Here is a 22,140-nt window from a genome sequence, read left to right as displayed (position 1 = left end):
GTGTTGCCAGATGTGTCTGATCAAATCCCGCCCCAAAAGGTTCTCAAAAACCTCCAAAATGCGCTGAATTCCGCCCCAATTTCAACAAATTGCATTGATTGCTATGGGCCCAAAACTGCAGAAATCAAAAGTAAGTAGCCCAAGTAGCCCAATCTGGCAACACTGGCCGGTGGGTTAAGGGCGGGTTATGCTTCCTACTTGTGCCACAGAGTGAGCTTGTCGCAGCCATGATGCAGTTAATTTTGGTTTATGCCCTGTTTTGAAGCACGGTCTGCGCGATGTCATTCCACGCTGAAACTGCCTTCAATACAAAGAGTAAACTAGACGTGTCGGTTGTTTTTTAGCATCACAGACTCGACGAGAATGAAAATGAAACATTAAATCTTTATATCACGTGCATGTTTGATCGCACTGGCAGCCACAGTGGTAGTTTGGAACAAAGAAGTGGCTCATTTGTCGAGGACGAAGCGGAATGTTTCCTCGACCTCGGAACCACTGTTCAACTGTCCAAATAACTTCAGCGTCGTAACTTGCAAGCGCATGTGTTGTCTTTGGTTCGTGTAAATAAATCAAACAACAAAGCACGGGCAACTTATTTAATGAAGAGCTCACAGTCCGTAGACCGACGAAGGTTAGAACAAGGAAGTAGCGCTTGTTCTCGACTCGAGGACAGAGCAGGCTGGTCGAGAGGACCAATCAGAGACCTATTTTCGCCCTTTCACGCCGTCGCTCCCTGCGTCGAGACACAATTTCGGGGAGGTGCCCCAGAGTACCTGCGTGATGGGGGGGGCTTCACTCCGTTAACTGCGCGGCTCACTGCATCATGATGCAGTGACGCTGATCTCGAGGCATAAACCACCCTTTAGTAGGTCACAGTTCCTTAAAGTGATACAGACCCATTTTTGGAAATAAGCTTATTTTACACCTCCCCTGGAGTTAAATAATAGGGTTTTGACGTTCTTCTGTATCTTCAACCGTTCTCTGTCTTTGGCAGTGCAAATTTTACCACCATGCTAGCAGTTAACATCGAGTCCTATGAGACCAGCTCACGGCTAGCTGGTCTCATAGGACTCAATGTTAATTGTTAGCTTGGAGGTAAAATGTGCACTGCCATAACTAGAAAACGGTTGGAAGTACAGGAGAAAGGTAAGAGCCTATAATTTAACTCAAGGGGAGGTGTAAAATAAATGTATTTCCAAAAATGTTACAATATCACTTAAAGCTTTGACCATGGTCAAGGCAGACTTGTGCTGTTGGCACAAAGAAACAACATATACATACTGCACATACCATGAAACAGCACAACACAACTTGACATGACACAGTGCAACACAAGATCTTGTGTAATCTTGTCTACCCCAACTCACAGAATATGTTTTTGCACATTTGTCTACCCTAACTCACAGAATATGTTTTTGCACATTTGCCTTTTACCATTTTTTAGTTTTCGTTTTCTGTAGTCTTCATTATCTTGTTCCATGACTATAACCTGTATTGCATGTGTCTTGAAATGTCCATATGGGCATTATGTGTATTTATGTAAGCTACTTGACACCTTAATTTCCCCCCGGGGATCAATACAGTTACTCTACTACTCTTCTCTACTAAGATTGTATGACAATACAGCACAAAATGACATGACACATCACAGCATGAAATGAGACATGACATGACAAAACACAACACAACACTGCACAACAGAAACACAACACAACACCACACCACACCACACCACACAGCACAGCACAGCACAGCACAGCACAGCACAACACAACTCAACTCAACACAACACAACACAACACAACACAACACAACACAACACAACACAACACAACACAACCTAACACAGCACGACACGACACGACACGACACGACACAACACAACACAACACAACACAACAGAAACACAACACAACACAACAGAAACACAACACAACACAGCACAACACAACACAACAGAAACACAACACAACACAACACAACACAACACAACACAACACAACACAACAGAAACACAACACAACACAGCACAACACAACACAACACAACACAACACAACACAACACAACACAACATCACACAACACAACACAACACAACACAGCACAGCACAACACAACACAACACAACACAACACAACACAGCACAGCACAGCACAGCACAGCACAACAGAAACACAACACACATGCATGCATGTACAGTATGTATGTATGTATGTATGTATGTATGTATGTATGTATGTATGTATGTATGTATGTATGTATGTATGAATGTATGAATGCATGAATGTATCTATGTATGTGTGTATGTATTGATTGATTGATTGATTGATTGATTGATTGGTTGATTGATTGATTGATTGATTGATTGATTGATTTCACCCCACATACAGTTTTATAGTAGTTAGGCATGTTACAAGAAGAATCTTCACAGGATGAAATGTCATTTGTGTACAACAGTCATGGCATAGGCTAGACTCGAACAAATAGCCAGAGTGACGCTGTCTGAGTTATTTCCCCAGAAGAGTAAACATGCTGACCACACGGGAGCTTTGCTGAGCTGTTACAGTGAACGCTGACTTGGGAGTAATTTTGTAAAGTAATGGGTGCAGTGGATTGTGCTGCGAGATGGCCCACTCCCTAGTCACGCAGACCCTTTGTGCATTTCCGCTGAACTTTGTGAGCTCGCACGAGGTTGGTAACAACCATCGCGTGAGAACCAGGTTACCACTCCCGTCATCAAAGTGAAAAATACTATAGATGCAAACAAAACAAAAATGTGCCAGCATGTCGCTTCCACTGTCCTGTTTTGTATGTGCCGTAAGTCTTACCTTATACGGTCTGTTTTGCTGTCTGTGAAGTTTTCAAGTTTTTTTTTCATTGTGTGTTTTACTAGTATAAAGGTGTGTAGTAGCAGGGCCGGTTTTAAGCATAGGCCGGCTAGGCGGTCGCCTAGAGCGCCATGTGAAGAAGGAGCGCCGAAATGGCACTCTCCGATGCGTAATTTTGCGATATGGAGGTTTTTTTATGAAGTCGCAATCAACAAAGCGTGGCGAAAGCACTCCTCACGGCAAAACGCCCCTCAGCCAATAGTAATATCGCTTTCAACTGTCTCTGGGAAGTCTGTGAACCAATAAACAGACAGTCCTGAGAAAGGGGGCGGGATGAGTGACAGCATGCGATCTATTTTGAATTTGGAGACTCACTCGAGAGACAGAGGGAAGCGCAGACAGAGCAGTGCTGCTCTGCTGAGTGGAGAATTGTTATGTTCTCATTAAACCAGTCATTGCATGATGCAGGAGTCGCAGAGGATGTTTTGGAACTATGTGATTTAATCAGCAACCGTTTGTGATTATGGAAAGCCTAATAGTTATGAGGCTACTGTTTGGAATTAGAGGGAAAAAGAGCTTTGTTTTTGATCTGAGAAATCGTTAGTTAGCATGCTAACATTAGCCAAGTATGCCAAGCAATGAAATCCAAGCAATGTAAAGTAAGACTGGTGCAATGTTTAAAACAATTTTAGCTGTGTCATATGTCCTTCCATCCACTTGAATGAATTACCTGCTTGTTGTAATCTTAAAAAAAACATTGTTTCCAGACCAGAATGATATAGGCCTACATGAATCATGTAAAACACAGAACCATGCACAGCATGTTTTCATGCTGAGTGATGTAGTATTGCAGACAAGTGAGGCTATTTACTATATTTTGTATATTATTCTCCCTTTATCTCACCCTGTCCCTCCAGTTCAAACACATAGATAGCCCCATTCTCATTCTCCTACTCACAAATGCACCACTATTTCCAGTCCAGAAATGAAATTGGTTCGGAATCATAGACAGCGCAAATGTGTAGCTTATTAAAATTGTTATGCTGACATGCTTTGTGATGCTGTAGGTAGTGTAGATAGGCTATCAATGCAGACCTCCTTGGTAGGCCTATGTCTACACATGCATTTTACATGCAAATGTACTGTATCACTCTCCTGGCATTTCAATTCTATATTACAATTCAAACACATTGATAACCTCCCTCTCATCTGGGGTTGGGGGCACCACCACCATCACATCCAACACACCACACAGTGAAGCTACTTTCATGCGACTCAATCTGATGTGCTGGTCGCCTGTCAAAAAGAACCAGAAATCCATTTGATGCAAAACAAATTATTGTTCTTGATGCTATTTAGTTAAGCTTACTACCGGTATTACTCTTTTGTTCTGTAAGGTATAAAAAAGAGGGGTTTTTTTCTTTCAAAGGTTGGGGGGGCGCCAGAACTCAAACTCGCCTAGGGCGCCAAATAAGCCAGAACCGGCCCTGTGTAGTAGTGTATCGGCTTGTCATACATTAGAACAGTGTTTCTCAGACTTTTTCAGACCGAGGACCACTTTGTCCCCCCGAAAATGGTCAGGGACCACCTGTCAACTGAAATGATAGATGGGTGCTAATTTGAAATATCTAATTTCAATGCAGATCGTTTTTATTCACATTGGAAGCCTGTCTTATTGCAGTGAAAATAAGATTTCAGCTATGTTCAGCTTTGTAATTATGTTAGAAATATAGCCTGCTAGCTTGTCTTGGGAAAGTAGAAATCCCCTCGCGGACCACCTGAGCTCTGTCGCGGACCATCAGTGGTCCCCGGACCACACTTTGAGAATCACTGCATTAGAATGTTCAGTTCCAGGGTTGTGGTGATTCCATGGAATTCTTTCTGATTATGTTGCAGATGCCTAAGCAAGATTAGTATAATTGTATATGACCATGAAGCTGCTTGATGCTTATGTTTTATTACACACATTTTACCTTTTTTTAAACTTAATTTGTTTGCATACATTTACATATTGTGATGAAGTGGTCCACACACTGGGCATTAGCTCCAAAAATATGTGTTTCATTTTAACAAACGGCAACGTGAGGAAGATCCCGCTGTTGGATCGAAACATTGCTGTTGGTAAAAATGAAATAAAGTTTACATTTTTGGAGCTAATGCCCAGTGTGTGGACCACTTCATCACACTGTCCACCACTTTTTTGTCTGCCACCTGGATAACTACTTTTTGGATGTGCACCCCATCCTCCAAATACATTTACAGGTGTTTGTTTGCATTTCAAAAATCAGCAGACAACTAGCAAACAGCGATACCTTTTGGAAAAATATTTGGAGTAGGCCTATGAGATTTTTAAAAATGGAAACAAAAGCTGCCCCCATTAGAATAGCTCATATCTCGAAAAGGGCTGAGCCAAAAAAATTGCAGCATCACTGTGTACTGACAAGTAAAGGGTAGTGTGTGCAATACAACAGCATATTGAAATTGGCAGGAGTGCTCGTTTAATTTGTTTGCATACATTGTAGGGCTGCACGATTATGGAAAAAATCATAATCACGATTATTTTGGTCAAAATCATGATCGTAATCATGATTATTAATCACGATTGTTGATTTTTTGCTGATTTTTTTGAAAATTATAACAAGATGAAATATAACCAAGAATTACTTATATAAGGGATGAGCAAAATAAATTGAATTGTAATAATTATGTAAAGGCAATAGCATGAAACTTAGGTGGACAGATTTCTGGCCAGAATCACCAGCCTGTCAGTATGTTCTGGCTTCAAGGACGCTGTCAAAGATAGGTCACTATTGCCACGATTAAATCACGATTTAAATCACGACTTCGATTTCACAATTTTATCACAATTTACTATTATTTCTGATTAATTGTGCGGCCCTAATACCTTCACATGTTCCCATTGTGTGTCCCACTATAGCGCACGTGGAGAATGAGGAGCAGTACATCGCGGCGCTGGAGAAGTTTGGGGAGAACTGCGTGTACCGAGACGACCCCGAGGTGGGCTCCGCCTTCCTCAAGTTCTCCGTCTTCACCAAGGAGCTCACCGCCCTCTTCAAAAACCTGGTGTGTATTACATAGGTTGACACCGCACTCTTCAAAAATCTGGTGTGTGTTATATAGGGTGACACCGCACTCTTCAAAAACCTGGTGTGTATTACATACTGTAGGGTGACACCGCACTCTTCAAAAACCTGGTGTGTATTATATAGGCTGACACCGCACCTGGTGTGTATCATATGGGGTGACACCGCACTCTTAAAAAACCTGGTGTGGATTATATACTGTAGGGTGACATCGCACTCTTCAAAAACCTGGTGTGTATTACATAGGGTGACAGCGCACTCTTCAAAAACCTGGTGTGTATTACATAGGGTGACACCTCACCGCCAGAGATTCTTTAAGTATATATGTGTATGTGACAAGTTCAACCTCTGGGGCGCTGTGGGCGCCTGGCCCTCCTCCGTCTCCAGAGATTCTTCAAGTATAGAGATATGCCAACATAATAGGTTTCTATGGGCACCTAACACGACCAGGTTCCGGTCTGCCTAAAGGGCCGTGTCATAATGCTCCTACAATGAATAGAACGGTCCTTAGGTCTGCCTAGGTCTGCCTAAGGGGGGCCATAATAGAACCAGGAAACAATGGGCCAATGGAACCTCTCTCTCTCTACTCTCTCTGTCACCGCACTCTTCAAAAACCTGGTGTGTAATATACGGGGTGACGCCGCCCTCTTCAAAAACCTGGTGTGTATTATATGGGATGACACCGCACTCTTCAAAAACCTGGTGTGTATTATGTACTGTAGGATGACACCGCACTCTTCAAAAATCTGGTGTGTGTTATACGGGGTGACACCGCACTCTTTAAAAACCTGGTGTGTGTGGGGTGACTACAGAGTGAAAAACCTAGTGTTAATTCAACAATTGAAGGTTGTACTTTGTAATATTTTTAACGGTTTATTTCCAGAATTCATGCTGCCCATTCACTAATATTACCTTTTTCATGAATAGGCCTACTCCACCACCATCAAATTCTAAGTATTCATTATGACGGGGGAATTTCACAATCCATACATGAAAAGGTGGACCTTCTCCATGTCTGCCATTTTGAATATCCAGTAGACAAGTAGACATTTTTAGCTGCAAAACCTACCGTACTTTGGTCATACTAGTATTTTTTTTTTAAACTCACTAACTATTCATGAAAAACTATTCATAAAATTTGGCATTAGGCCGCACAGTTTCAATGAGCAGCATAGTTGTGATACCTACTCTGGCCAACACAGTGCACCTTCAATATCTTCCTCTGTATTGTCAGGCCTGTAGCCAGGGGGGGTTCGAGGGGTTCCCTCAAACCCCCCCTCCCATCCCCCACCCCCACTCGAACCCTCCAACTACGTTGCATCCCACTTTGACTGGAAGGCCATTTCATAGACAATAACTGTCAGATAGCAGTAACTGAGCCAATACTGGGTCGACACTATGTGGGGAGATAGCTCATTTGAAGCAATTCATGTCCATTTATGTTAAGAGTGGGGAGCAACAGACAAACAATTAAGGACAGCAACAACAGACTTGCGACAAAGTTATAATGAAGAAAGTATGTCTAAATTAAAATATTTTTCGTGTGCTCGTGTATTTGGGAAACATTGGAGCAGGGAGCCAAATAAAGTCCATTTTCGGGGGGAAAAGACCCCCCACACACCACAATGCTGGCTACAGGCCTGATTGTGTACTCAGTGACCTGACCCACTGGTGTGTCTGGTGTTAGCTGCAGTTCACTTCTCATTTCTTTTATTTTTTTGGGTCTTGTTCTCATTTTCTCTGTTTTTCTCTGTCTCTGTTTCAGTATCTCTCTCTCCCTCTCTATTTCTACTTCAGCTCTGTCTCTGTCTAAAGCATAACTGTATACCAGTAGACTGTGCAGTGTGCATTCATGTCATGTTTGATTAAAAAAAATGTCATGGTGCAAGAGTGAAAGAGAACAGAATAATTCTATTTCTCAAACACTTTGGAACCATAAGGCAGTTAGAAAAGATTGTTGATCCTCTTGGTTGCTCTTGGTTTAGGTCACACCTGAGTAGAGCTTTCGCACTATGGATATTTTTCAGTCTGATTCTGATTTAATGATCTGATCTGATAATTTCATAATACAAAATTAAATCATTAAAAGACTAACTTCAAAGATATCAACAAAGAAATACAACAAAAACACATTTTCAAAGACCTCTCAGTGCTACTTGCTAATTGTCTGTCTGATTCCCTGTCGTTCACAGTTGCAGAACATGAGCAATATCATCACCTTCCCCTTGGACAGTCTGCTGAAAGGAGATCTGAAAGGCGTCAAAGGGGTATGTAGTCACGCTGGTTTCCCTTTTTCTTTCATCATTACACACAGCACGTACTGTACTAAAAGAAGCCAGGGGGGAAATACAAAAACAAAAATAGCTATCTTATTCAGATAAAATTCGGCTAAATAAAAAGCCTCAACTTGAAACAGTCCTGTCTGGACTTTTATTTCTTCAAGAGGTAGCTCTTGCTTGCCATCAGGGATGGGCAACGTTTATGATGAGAAGGGCCACATTTTTTATTTCGCCATCATCGGAGGGCCACAAGACCACGGATCTGACTGCAATTCGCAGAGTTGAAGGTGCTGTGCGTTGCTTACTGACTGCCCATATTGTTTGGAAGGAATTGAATAATCTATATTCAATATTCTATTGGCCAACAGTATAATGCAACAGATTGATACAGTAGTGGTTTTTAAAAAAATACGGCAATTCTTTTTTTAAAATTAGGCCTACTGTTTTATCTACAGTACGGGCCGCATTGACTGAGGAGGCGGGCCGCAAGTGGCCCCCGGGCCTCCAGTTGCCCATCCCTTATCTAGGCAGAGGTTAGGGATCTCATCTGAGGCATAAAAAGGTGGGTAACCACTGCTGTATTGTATATCGCACCACTACAACTGGGCAGTTGAGCAGACATGAAATGAAAGTGAAAGCCCAACTAGGAAACTCCAACTCCCATTGTCATTGTGACACAGCACTCCACAACACACAAGTGAGCACTGCACACTGCACACAACGGAATTGCATTTATGACTCAACCGTGCAAGGGGGCAGCCCCCAATGGCGCTCCAAGGGAGCAGTGCGGCGGGACGGGACCATAGTCATGGAGGAGGATGGGAGGAGAGCACCAACCTGGCGGGTTGAGTCGAACCAGCAACCTTTGGGTTACAAGTCTGACGCCCTAACCGCTTACCCATGACTGCCTATATGATATGCTGTACATATATTTGTGAAGCATTAAGGCAGCATGCCTTTCATTGTCATATCATGCACAACAGCAAACATTAGCACTGTGTATTATATACAGTATAAGTAAGTAACACTTCAATTGTAGAATACTGTAATTGACACAATGTTATGCATTATAAGTCAACGTTGAACATGTATGTGATTTGTTGCTGTTGTTTTAGGTGCATCCAATGTACAAACAGAAGTATGCAAGTTTCCATGGAGTATAAGAGTGTAATTGTATGCAGTAGGCTATTTATGCAGGGTTCCCACGGGTCATGGAATTTCTGGGATATAATGGAATTTCATGAAAGTTTTTCCAGAATCAGTTCAATAAAGACGCTTTTGCACACCTCTGTAGTTGGGCAGGTGCGTAGGATGTTATCCCAGCCGGGTTGTCAGTGAAGTGAAAAGAAATCCCGCACACTGTCCATTCCACCAACAAACTTTAATACAACGTTCTTTACCTGAAGAAGGTCGGATGACCGAAACGTTGTATTAAAGTTTGTTGGTGGAATGGACAGTGTGCGGGATTTCTTTTCACTTCAATGAAAGTTTTTCCAGTCATGGAAAGTCATGGAATTTTACCATTTTGCATGCAGTCATGGAATATCATGGGATTTTCTTAACAGTTGTGTAGAGGTAAAAACTTCTTTGTTTCGTGTATAACATTGTTTCTTACTGGTTATACTACAATGCTTCCCCAGAAACTGTTTGGTTTTGGGCTGTAATGTGCAACATTCTAGAATGCAATGAGCACACTTAAATCTGGTGGTGGCTCTGCGTTGGCTCGAGGGGTGAAGATAATTTTCACGCTGAACGTCATTTCTTTTTACGGAAGTGGTCATGGAAATCCTGTTTTTTTGGGTCTGAAAAGTCATGGAGAATCATGGGATTTTATTTCTGAATTAACCCTATTTATGGTCTGTTTTTATTTGTCATTTCACACAGGACCTGAAGAAACCTTTCGATAAAGCCTGGAAGGACTACGACACCAAACTGTAAGATATTTCTCTTAGTGTGGGCGTTTACCTCTTACACCTCTGTACAAAACACCTACATGTACGAGTACAAGAAGGACCGGTTCTAGGCAATTTGGTGCCCTAGGCGAACACCAATCTTTCCTTTTTGTGGAATTTGACATTGTCATCTGTAAACATGGTGTCATACATCTGATCGAGCACAGCTGATCTAGTACCATGTACATGTACTGAGTGCCGTTTAAATGTATAGTGTGATGCTTTATTTCGCATGATATTGTAATTCTGTGGGCCTTCATGCCTCCCAGGATATTTGGGGCCCTAGGCAACTGCTTAGTCTGCCTATGCCTAGCGCTGGCCCTGAGTACAAGGCTCTGTATAGGTTACCTGTGTATACACAGGTTTAACGCAATGCTTGATGTATGCCGACCAACAGTTTCATTTCTGTGTTTGAACATGGCTACAACAGAATTTTACTTTCAGTAGACTGTATGATGACTCTCACTGAGAGGTCTGCGATATCTTTACAGATAATACGTTTAAATGCAGCATGCACATCTCAAGTGTAAAGTTCAGTTTGACCACAAATCAGTGAATAACATGTATTTTTAGCAGTCTACCAGACACATGTTGCTTATGAGTGCTCATATTTTGCACTTTATGTCTTCGTCTTATATCCCCCAATTAGTCCATGTTATATGATTATCATTATCATTATCATTATCATTATCCATGTTACATGATTATGTTACATGATTAGTGCTGATGACACGAATATGTGGGATTAATAAAAGATCTCTATTCTTTGCTATAACATGACATTACACTTGGCACTGTGGCTGGGCAGGGATCAAAAAAGATATTATAAAAACGAACAACAGTTTTGACAACTGAGGATTGTCTGCCTTCTGGGAAATGCCCTGTATGCCAGATTACCAATCCAGGTCCACTGGGAAATGCCCTGTATGCCAGATGACCAATCCAGGCCTGTTTAGCAGCTGCGTTTATCTGAAGTGACTCTAGCGTAAACAAAAACAAAACAAGCTACAAAAGATGCTAATGACCCATAAACAACCTTATTAGACTACTCTTATTAGGAATCTCAATGCAGTATTAGAGACTACTAATGAGCTAATCAAATGGTATGAACTGCCAACTGCTTTTTACTCAATGGAAAAGACTCTGTCACACACACACACACACACACACACACACACACACACACACACACACACACACACACACACACACACACACACACACACACACACACACACACACACACAGGTATACACACACACGCACACGAACACACAAAGACACACACACACACGCACACACAAAGACACACACACACACACACACACACACACACCCTTACTTACGTACTTATCCCCTCTGGGATCACATGACACCATTAATGCCCTTGGTTATCAGCAGTGTTGCCAGATTGGGCGGTTTCCCACCCAATTGGGCTGCTTAGGATGTGCTGTGTGGTCTGCTTAGGATGGCTGTGGATTTTGGAGAAAAAAGCGCCCAATTTTTGGCCATAGAAATCAATAGAATTGGGCGGGATTTAGTGCTTCCAGGCGGGTTTTGAGAACTCTTTGGGCTGGAAATCATCAACCTCATCTGGCAACCTTGGTTATCAGCTAGGAGCCCAGGCCTTGTGTAAACATTCCACTGTTGCTGTGAGCAGAGTTTAAATGAGGGCTTTGTTTCGGTTGTTACTTCCTCTTTCTGAGAGCTGCATGAGGGTTACCAGACTACTTTTCTGATAGTTGCCGTCGCCCCAGGCCTATGGCAGTGAGTGGATAGTAACTGGCTAACTCTGACAGTGTGTCATCTAAGCGCCACAGTGTGTTAAGCACGGTGACGGGGGCGAGGGGATTTTTGAAATGTCGACAGGCAGTGTAGTACCCTATGATTACTTAGCAGTCTGCTGCGTGTGTGTGTATGTCTGTGTTTGCATGACTCACAGTGATATGGGAGTGTATCAAAAGATGACCTTTCACACACGTCGTCTAGCAAGCGACCGCATTGTAGTTGATCGACTCAAAGTAAACAGCGTGAACACAACCATGCCCATACCCCTAGCAATATGGCACATAGCCTATTGATAACGTCACGGCTAATAAACCTCCACCAGGCCATTATGTAAATTAGTGCATAGGGAATGTTGGGAGTCAACCCATTTAGTGTGTTTGATATGTAACGCTGTTGGGAAAAAAACGATAGGGTCACATGTCATGCTCTGAAACATACTGTTATTGAAAAAATTCCCCTCATTTCAACGAAGTGTTTGTGCTTCAGGGTAATTTTAGTTTAGTATGTGTTGTGTATCTTCAACTGCTTAATTTCCATTGGGAGAAATGATGTACAACATCATATACCTGTGGTTCTGTTGAACTCTGTTATACTCTAATCTACCCTTCCCTGTTCTACTCTACTGTACTCTTCTGTACTCTTTTCTCTATTCTATTCTACTCTACTCTACTCTACTCTACTCTACTCTACTCTACTACTCTACTCTACTCTACTCTACTCTACTCTACTTAACTGTATTGTACTCTACTACTCAACTCTACTCTAAACTACTCTACTCTACTCTACTCTACTCTGCTCTGCTCTACTCTACTGTACTCTACTCTACTGTACTCTACTCTGCAGTAACAAGATTGAGAAAGAGAAGCGTGAGCATGCGAAACAGCATGGAATGATCCGCACGGAGTTCAGCGGAGGAGAGATCGCGGAGGAGATGGAGAAGGAGAGGCGTCTATTCCAGCTACACATGTGCGAGGTACTATAGCCTAGTAAACTACGACAATAATCTGTCTAGTGGTTGAAAATATATTTTCCTGTTGAGTTGGTCTAGCCCAGGTGTGCGTTTCTCGACAACATAGTTGCTAACTAAGTTAGCAACCTACTTGTTTACAATGCAATTTCTAATTGAATATGGAAACCTAGTAAGTTGCTAACTGGTTAGCAACAATGCTTCGGAGAAACAGGGTCCTGGTCCTTGTAATGCTACAACAGGCACCAGAGCAGGTCGCATCACAATTTTCTCTGTTTGACTCTTTGGGATGTACTCTGGTTGGATTGTGGAGACAGCAGAATGGCTATGGCTAGCGAAGAGTGGCCGTTTCATTGGTCGTAGCATTGGCCAATTCAGTGTAGTGCAGAGGTAATTCGAACCATAACGACAGTTTGGTCCCACAACACAGCCCTCACCTATCTGAATTCAGCAATTTCACACAAATAAGTTCATGTTTTTTAATCAGGCTGTATTAGTCGTGCCCCATCAATTCCTTCTGTCAATGGGGCAGGGACGTTTCATCAGTAGCACAGGGTAGGATGGCGCAACGATATTCAATGCCACTACTGAATGGATTTTTTTCGTTTGTTTGTTTTTAATGGACTATCTAACAAGCATATTCATTACAGTGTATCAACCACCAATTGCTAATTAATTCATGGGAATTAGATGTTGTTGCGCCACCTGACATCTGAGAACCCCCCCCCCCCCAAAAAAAACATATTTGACCCCAATCAGGATGTGATACAGAATTACATGTTTAACTCATCTCTATATTTGTGTGACTTATTGTCCAATTGATTTCCCTCTTTAACATTTCAGTATCTTCTCAAAGCCAATGAGATCAAGGTCAAGAAAGGAGTGGATCTCCTCCAGAACCTCATCAAGTATTTCCATGCTCAGTGCAAGTATGTTGAAATGCCTGCTTTTACCCTGTTAAATAAGTATGTTGCATGTGCGATGTGTCTCATTACTGTGATTAGCTTATATTAAGAGCTTTTTTATTTATTTATTTACAAAATTCAACATATCTGTTTTCAGAAATATTCAAAAATTGTTTGCTTCTATTTTGTTTCTCAGTTAAAATCCCTTAAATTAGTGTTTTGACGTTGGAACTATAAACTATCAGATAACCTAATCCCGTTCATATGACCCTGATGCAGTTTTAATATCAGATTTTTAAAAAAAAGATATATGAAAATTGTATTTTAATGGCTTTTATTGCATTTTGGAAAAGCAGCCTTTGTTTGTAATCTTTGCATTTATTTTAGTCATATAGTAGCTATGCTGTATGGCTGTCCTTTCCCAGTGTCACTTCATTGACTTGTGGGCAACACATTACTTGACGCCGGCGATATACGTATGACATAACGGTGTCATAACATTGTCATAATGCATGTGTCATAAACATTATGCCAATGTCATAAACATTGTATGACTTTGTCTTTAAGTGAAATTCGGTTTAGACAAAGACAGACCTAACAATGTTAACTTTTCATGGCCATAAAACTATGGTATTATGACATTGGCATTATGTTTATGACACTATTCATGATACTGTTACGACATTGTTATGTCATACGTATGACGCCAGCGTCAGGTAAAGTGTAACCGACTCCTGTTCCTGCTCACTGAGTCCTACTCCTGCCTTGACAGAACTAACAATGTCAACTTTTCATGGCCATAAAACTATGGTGTTATGACATTGGTATTATGTTTATGACTCGTTCATGACACTATTGAGGTCAGGTAAAGTGTAACCGACTCCTGCTCCTGTTCACTGAGTCCTGCTCCTGCCTTGTTGCTCCAGCTTCTTCCAGGATGGACTGAAGGTGGTGGAGAGCCTGAAGCCAGCCATGGAGAAGCTGTCCACTGACCTGGGAGCCGTAAGTGCTGTGGGAGCTCTCTCAGTGGTCGTTACACTACACTTAGCTGACACACACACACACACACACACGCACACACACTTTTATTACATGGACATGGAGAAGCTGTCCACTGACCTGGGAGCCGTAAGCGCTGTGGGATCTCTCTCAGTGGTTGTTACACTACACTTAGCTGACACACACACACACACACACACACACACACACACACACACACACACACACACACACACACACACACACACACACACACACACACACACACACACACACACACACACACACACACACACAAGCACACACACACCTACACACACACCTACACACACACACACACAAGCACACACACACACACGCACACACACGTTTATTACATTACGGTACATTACTTATTATTTACAGGGTATTGGTTACAGCCCCTGGAGCAATGTATGGTATGGTGCCTTTCTCAAGGGCACTTCAACCAGTAGGGAGGGATTGAACCTGCAACCTTCTGATTTTGACCACCTCCCTAACCATTATAGCCGGTCTCCGCCCTACTGGTGACGCAACGCCTTCGGCTCAGCTACACACAGTAGGGCCAGGAGCTTGCTCAATACCTCTACAGCGGGAACTCCACCCACTTTGTCTGGAACCAATCAACTGAGCATTTCCAACCGTCCTGGGTAGAGACGTGTTCAAGGCAGTGACGTGGTTTAAGCAGAGACGTTCTATTGGGCGAAGAAATTTTTGTTTTAAACTTAGGCACAGCCCTCAACCAGTAGCAAGCCGAGGGAGGCGGGTTAACCAGGCCATGGAAACGCTAATCGTTATAGTCCTGGTCAGACCAGAATCGCGGTACGTGATCTGAGGTCTATGAAAATCAGCCAATAACCATTAGGCCACGGCTGCCCATTAAATGAAAATCAATCAAGCATTTTTCTCAGTATGAACATAGTAGAGTTGAGTAGAGTAGAATTTAGAAAAGATATTTTATTAATCCTGAACAAAATTATTAATGGAATGGAATGTGGAGGAATGCATTTGGAATGTGACGTCTTCAATTTGCTGGTTATTTCCATGGAAGAGAGACAATTAATGCCTGTATATGTTAGCACAAGTAATAACATCAGCGGGATAATTTTAGTTGCTGTTCTGCACATTTTTGCTCTTTCATCTGTCCCACTGAGTTAACTTACAAACTTAAGGCAACAGGGCAACTTACCTTTTTACGTTTAACTCACATTATTTTGTAAATGTGTAATTATGTTGTGAAACTTACATAATATATTACAACCTACATGGCTTGTGCAATATAGTGCATGTTTGGTTCCCAGGGTTATTACATTACAACATGGTAGAGAAGTGAGTTTTCTCCCACACTATTCCTCTGAAACTCTTGGTTTAGGCTAACTCCTTTACACCACAAAAGTTTCACAGAAGTGAGATTCAGAACTGAGAAATAGGCCAGACTCTCCAAATGTGTTGATAGCTGAGAATGTGCCAGGGTGTGGGAGAGGTTTTCTAAAAGGGGAAAGCTGCTCTTATGGCCATATTTAGCCCTTGATTACTCTGAAGCCGAATGTGGGAAAGTCAGAGTAAGTGACATAAGTCAGTGGCAAGCTTGACAATCGTCCTACCCTGTAGCCTCTACCGTACGAGTGCAGATAAGAGAACCCGCAAGGGCCAAGAACTACACGTGTTCTCACTGGTCAAATAGTGGGAATCTGAGGAAAAGTAAATGGCATGATATTCATCATTATAGGCGTACAGTGCTCAAACACTACATGGGCACTTCACTCAACAGTGGGGCAGCAACATTTAAAAACTACCATAGTAACATATTATATACCTTGTTTCATGTTTGTTTCTGTCCTTGTCTCTCTCCATCTCTCTATGTGTGTTGATGCATGTTTCTCTCTCTCTCTCTCTCTCTCTCTCTCTCTCTCTCTCTCTCTCTCTCTCTCTCTCTCTCTCTCTCTCTCTCTCTCTCTATCTCTCTCTCTCTCTGTGTTTCTCTCTCTGTTTCTCTCTCTGTCTGCCTGCCTGTCTGCCTGTCTGCCTGCCTGCCTGTCTGTCTGCCTGTCTGTCTACCTGTCTGTCTGTCTGTCTGTCTGTCTGTCTGTCTGTCTGTCTGCCTGTCTGTCCCGCTTCCCCAGATCAAGCAGAGTCAGGATGGAGAGCGTAAGCAGTTGACCCAGCTGCGCGATGTGCTGAAGTCCTCCTTACAGGCCGAATCTAAGGAGGTGAGTAGACTGGGAATGCTGTGGGAACACTGTGGGAATATTGTGGGAATATTGTAGGAATGCTGACACAGTTTCTTGTGAAAAACACTGTCTCCAGAAACCCATTACTGATAAAATTGTATATTGTTTTTTTAGTCAGACAAAATGAGTTAGGTCTTCTCTGTCTTGTGCATCACATGTCTGTTTGTCATGTGATTATTACCCTTAACTTTATACAGTTTTTTATAACATTTATAACATATAACATATAAAATTTGTACAGTTTATTACACTTGTGTTGTACATGTTCAGGATGCGCAGGCCAAACAGACTGGCTACAGTCTTCATCAGCTGCAGGGCAACAAGGCCCACGGCACCGAGCGCTCAGGGATGCTGTCCAAGAGGAGCGAGGGGTGAGGGGAACAGTAGCACACACATTACATTACATCACATTACATCACATTACATTACATCACATTACATCACATTACATTACATCACATTACATCACATCACATTACATTACATTACATTACATCACATTACATCACATCACATCACATCACATTACATTACATCACATTACATCACATCACATTACATTACATTACATTACATTACATCACATTACATTACATCACATTACATCACATCACATCACATTACATTACATCACATTACATCACATCACATTACATCACATTACATTACATCACATTACATCACATCACATCACATCACATTACATCACATTACATTACATCACATTACATCACATCACATTACATTACATTACATTACATCACATTAAATCACATCACATCACATCAGGGATGCTGTCCAAGAGAAGCGAGGGGTAGGGGCAACAGCAGCACGCACATGGACACATACATGCACCTGCGCGCATTCACACACACATATACACGCATGCGTTCGTTATACAAGTCAGTGGTTCGGCCCCTCACACACGCGCGCATGCACACACGCATACACATTACATTACATGAAATTTAGCAGACACTTTTGACCAAAGTTAAAGTTAAACGGAGTTACATTCAAGCAAGTTACAGAGTGTGGGGTCAGTACAGAGTACAGCAGTATACAAGCAAAGTAGAACAGATAGCGAGCAGAAAAATAGTAGAGGACCTATGAAATGTAGTGCAGGTTAATACCCATGATTAGAGGTGAGTAGAAAGACAAACATTCTGGCATACTGCTTTGTTGTATATATCAAGTCAAGTCAAGTCAGCTTTTATTGTCACTTGCTTCATATGCACAAGTCATACATGGAAAATGACATTACGTTTTATAATATAATATAATGTAATATATATCTGACAATGTTATTTGTTTCCTAGCCTGCGACGGGTCTGGCAGAAGAGGAAGTGCTCTGTACGGGCCGGGTTCCTCACTATAGCCCACGGGACGGTAAGAACAGCCAGCAGAATCGACACATTCAAAATGACTCTTAAAGTGATACTGTCCCATTTTTGGAAATAAGCTCATTTTACACCTCCCAGTGAGTTAAATAATAGGCGCTTACCTTTCTCCTGTACTTCCAACCGTTTTCTAGTTATGGCAGTGCACATTTTACCTCCAAGTTAACAGTTAACATTGAGTCCTATCAGACCAGTTAGCCGCGAGCTGGTCTCATAGGACTCGATGTCAACTGCTAGCATGGAGGTAAATTTGCACTGCCATAGCCAGAGTTGAAAGTACAGGAGGATGGGACAGTATCACTTAAAGCAGTGGCTAAAAATAGACCAGGGGTGCTTGAAACCATTGTTGCTAACTATGTTAGCTACTTTGTTGATTGCCATGCATTTTCCCATTGACAACTACCCAATGCTGACACCTTCAAAATTACCCTTCGAACAGTGGCTGAAAACAGACCAGACCTGCTCCCTTTAATTAATAGTATGAACTTTGTTTCACTTTTTGGACTTTGCATGTATTTGATGTTTGTGATGTGTGGGTAAAATGAAACGACTTCTTCAATTGATTGTTTTATTGTTATTTGTTTTATTATGCGTACCAGTTTAGATGATGTATTGATTAATGTGCAATGCGTTGTCTTAATCAAATGAATGAATGAATGAAAGAGGGCGTTTTTGTACTGTATTTCTGTTTTCTGAATGGCTGGTTGAATGTAGGCCTACTGTACAGGTGTATCCTCATGGCTGTTTCCCTTTACCTGACCCCTATGTCTCTATATCAACAGAACCCTTCATTCATTGCTACTGTATGCAATCTTTTAATCTTGTTTTTCGTGTTAATGCAGCCAAACACACCCCCTGCCAAACTCAACCTGCTGACCTGCCAAGTGAAGAACAACCCAGACGAGAAGAAGAGCTTTGACCTCATCTCACGTAGGATTGCTTACTTTTATCACTCTTTATTTTCTACTTTTACTTTTTTTAAACTCCCTCTTTATTTCTTACTTCTGTTCCCTTTTCATCAATTCCCATGATCCGTATTTCAGTATGTAAAGGATGCCAACTAGAATCTAGAGCAGTGATTCCCAACCTATGGGCCGGGGCCCACTGGTGGGCCCTGAAGGTATTCCAAGTGGGCCTTGAAATAATTTGTTGATTTATTTGAGTTTTATTCTTAATTGGGTCAGAGGTGGGCCCCGAACAGTTTTGACAATTTCGAGTGGGTCCCAAGTTGAAAAATGTTGGGAACCCCTGATCTAGAGTTTGGTGGTGGAATGTTTTGAAACCTCCCACCTAAAGCCTCATATACTCTATGGATACCTCACTGTAAAACATTGCAGCCATTTAAAAGTAAAAAAGTAAGTTGCCCTGCTGCCTTCGGTTTGTAAGTCAACTCAACTTGAGAAAGCCTCCAGTTGCGTTAAGCCTCAAGTTGAGTTAACTTAGAACAGGGGTGGGGAACCTATGCCTCGAGGGCCGTTTAAATCCTGGTTTGTGTTCATGGTACGGCCTTCGGAGGACTTTTACGGACCTTGGAGGACTTTGAAGTGGCCCTTCGAATGAAAAAGGTTCCCCATCCCTGACTTAGAAACTTGAGGCAGCAGGGCAACTTACCTTTTTATGTTGAACTGACTGACTGTTACATTTACATTATTACCTGGGAGGCTTCCTTACCTGTAAATGCTTAGATTAGTGAAGTGTGTGGTGCATGGTTTCCTGTGATGTGATGGCGTATTGAATTGCATTGCATCCCATGTATTTGTAGTGATTTTATGCAACCTGACCACTCATGGAAAGTTTCTCCTCTTTTGTCTCCAGATGACAGAACGTACCACTTCCAGGCAGAGGATGAGCAAGAGTGTCAGATGTAAGTGGACCAAATGGTCACGCCTTGGAAGCGGTGTCCTCAATGACAGCCATCGGCTGATTGATAAACGAAACAGTTGATCAATTGGCAGGTTATCATGTTCATTAATGAACCAATGTCATTAATGCAGGCATGGTATGCCCAAAATCCAGGACATTTGTGGCCCATGGTCAAGTATTTAGTGGGTGGCCCACGGCACATTTAGAAAATATAAATTAATATGGATCACACATTAAAAATCCGCTGCCTTTCAACACTATGTCACCAGCCACAGAATTTGTGCTCCCCAACTTAGCAAAACATAGAAAAGAAAAACTTAGTTAGTTTCTAGTTGCTTTATTGACAAATATTCACATTATCGGAACATAACGTATTGGCTAGCCAGGTAGGCATCACACAAAATCTCATATCTTTAGGGTGACCAGACGTCCCAGTTTAACCGGGACAGTCCCGGTTTGGAGTTGTGTGTCCCAGGTCCCGAGCAAACCTTGTCGAGACACAAATATGCCCCGGTTTTGGCCACCCGCTACATTACGCTACATGTCTATCAGGATAAATATATGGAAAATATGACATGTTTACCTGCCACAATTAATGGCAGCCAACGTTTGTATAAAAAGTCTGAAGGAGTCAGTTGCGATGTGTCATTCCTCCCCCTAAAATTGATTAGAATGCAGGAAATTGCATCTAAAAAAATGCTAATTTTTCTGGGGGAGGACCCCCAGACCCGCCCGCAAAATATTGTCTGTAGTCACGCGCGAAGTGTCCCGGTTTTAAACTACAAAACTCTGGTCACCCTACATGTCTTGTATATGTGGCCAGGCCCTTTGTTTATACATCTGTATTTGGCCCTCACGAAAACACTGGCCACTGCTGTATCACATGTAATGTAACTGCTGCCTGTGATATGACAATGTTGCTGTCAGGGCAGGATCAAGATGGCCTGGGGCCGCTAGGCTACAGGTTGCTGTGGGGCCCCCCGTAATGCAAATTTTGCAACAATTTTACACAGACAATGTCATAATTAGGAGCTAGGAATTAATGATAACATGTCTACCAACTGTATTTAACATGAAAGATGATTTTTACCATATTGTATCTTGTCACAATTCTGCAATGTTTTCACATTTGGCCAATCAGGGCCCCCTGGCAGGTGGGGGGCCTAGGCTGTAGCCATGTCTAGCCTGTGCATTAATCCGGCCCTGGTTGCTGTAATGCTCAATGCTCTCTCTCCCCCTGTGTCTTCAGATGGATTTCAGTGTTACAGAACAGTAAAGAGGAAGCGTTGAACGACGCGTTCAAAGGCAACGTGGAGGAGAGCGGCGAGAACAACATCGTGCAGGAGCTGACGCGTGCCATCGTGGAGGAGGTGAAGAGGATGAGCGGGAACAATGAGTGTTGTGACTGCGGTGCTGCCGGTGAGATTGTTATTATTATATTTATTTTATTTTTTGTCTTTCACGACTTTATGGGGCACCTAAGTCACGCCCTCTACTTCCTGGTTCATGGGGCAGAGGGAGTCAAAAAATAATTACTGGGCTTGAAATGAGTGGTTTTTCAACACCAATCCAAACCTTGGACCTCCACTTATGCACCACAAATCCACCACGACTCGCCTCGTTCACTTCCATTCCATTTTTTTACTCCCTCTGCCCCATGAACCAGGAAGTAGAGGGCGTGACTTAGGTGCCCCATTTGACAGGACAGTTTGAGAGGTGGGTGGACAGGAAGCGAATGGGGAGAGAGACGGGCAGGGGTCGGCAAATGACCCAGGCCGGGAATCGAAACTGGGTCAGCTGCATGGCAG

The 22,140-nt window shown here is 42.3% G+C and overlaps 1 protein-coding gene across 4 annotated transcripts in view; it reads left to right on the top strand.

The window, feature by feature from the left end:
* asap2b (ArfGAP with SH3 domain, ankyrin repeat and PH domain 2b) overlaps window positions 1-22,140 on the top strand; it is a 63,148-nt gene that overhangs the window by 18,700 nt on the left and 22,308 nt on the right. For 3 of the 4 annotated variants that reach the window (XM_063223724.1, XM_063223723.1, XM_063223725.1), the window contains exons 3-14: window positions 5,768-5,913; window positions 8,126-8,200; window positions 10,097-10,146; window positions 12,796-12,925; window positions 13,763-13,848; window positions 14,751-14,826; window positions 16,965-17,051; window positions 17,343-17,443; window positions 18,389-18,458; window positions 19,312-19,399; window positions 20,285-20,333; window positions 21,582-21,751. In XM_063223724.1, the coding sequence (XP_063079794.1) occupies window positions 5,768-5,913; window positions 8,126-8,200; window positions 10,097-10,146; window positions 12,796-12,925; window positions 13,763-13,848; window positions 14,751-14,826; window positions 16,965-17,051; window positions 17,343-17,443; window positions 18,389-18,458; window positions 19,312-19,399; window positions 20,285-20,333; window positions 21,582-21,751 (1,128 nt within the window). Of the gene's footprint in view, window positions 1-5,767; window positions 5,914-6,440; window positions 6,594-8,125; window positions 8,201-10,096; window positions 10,147-12,795; window positions 12,926-13,762; window positions 13,849-14,750; window positions 14,827-16,964; window positions 17,052-17,342; window positions 17,444-18,388; window positions 18,459-19,311; window positions 19,400-20,284; window positions 20,334-21,581; window positions 21,752-22,140 lie in introns of those variants that run through there. The other variant, XM_063223726.1, reaches the window with a different exon arrangement.

Source organism: Engraulis encrasicolus, chromosome 18 (genome assembly GCF_034702125.1).
Source record: "Engraulis encrasicolus isolate BLACKSEA-1 chromosome 18, IST_EnEncr_1.0, whole genome shotgun sequence".
NCBI classification, from domain to species: Eukaryota; Metazoa; Chordata; class Actinopteri; order Clupeiformes; family Engraulidae; genus Engraulis; species Engraulis encrasicolus.
Note: the sequence above shows the minus strand (reverse complement) of the source record. Positions and strands in the feature narration are given on the sequence as shown.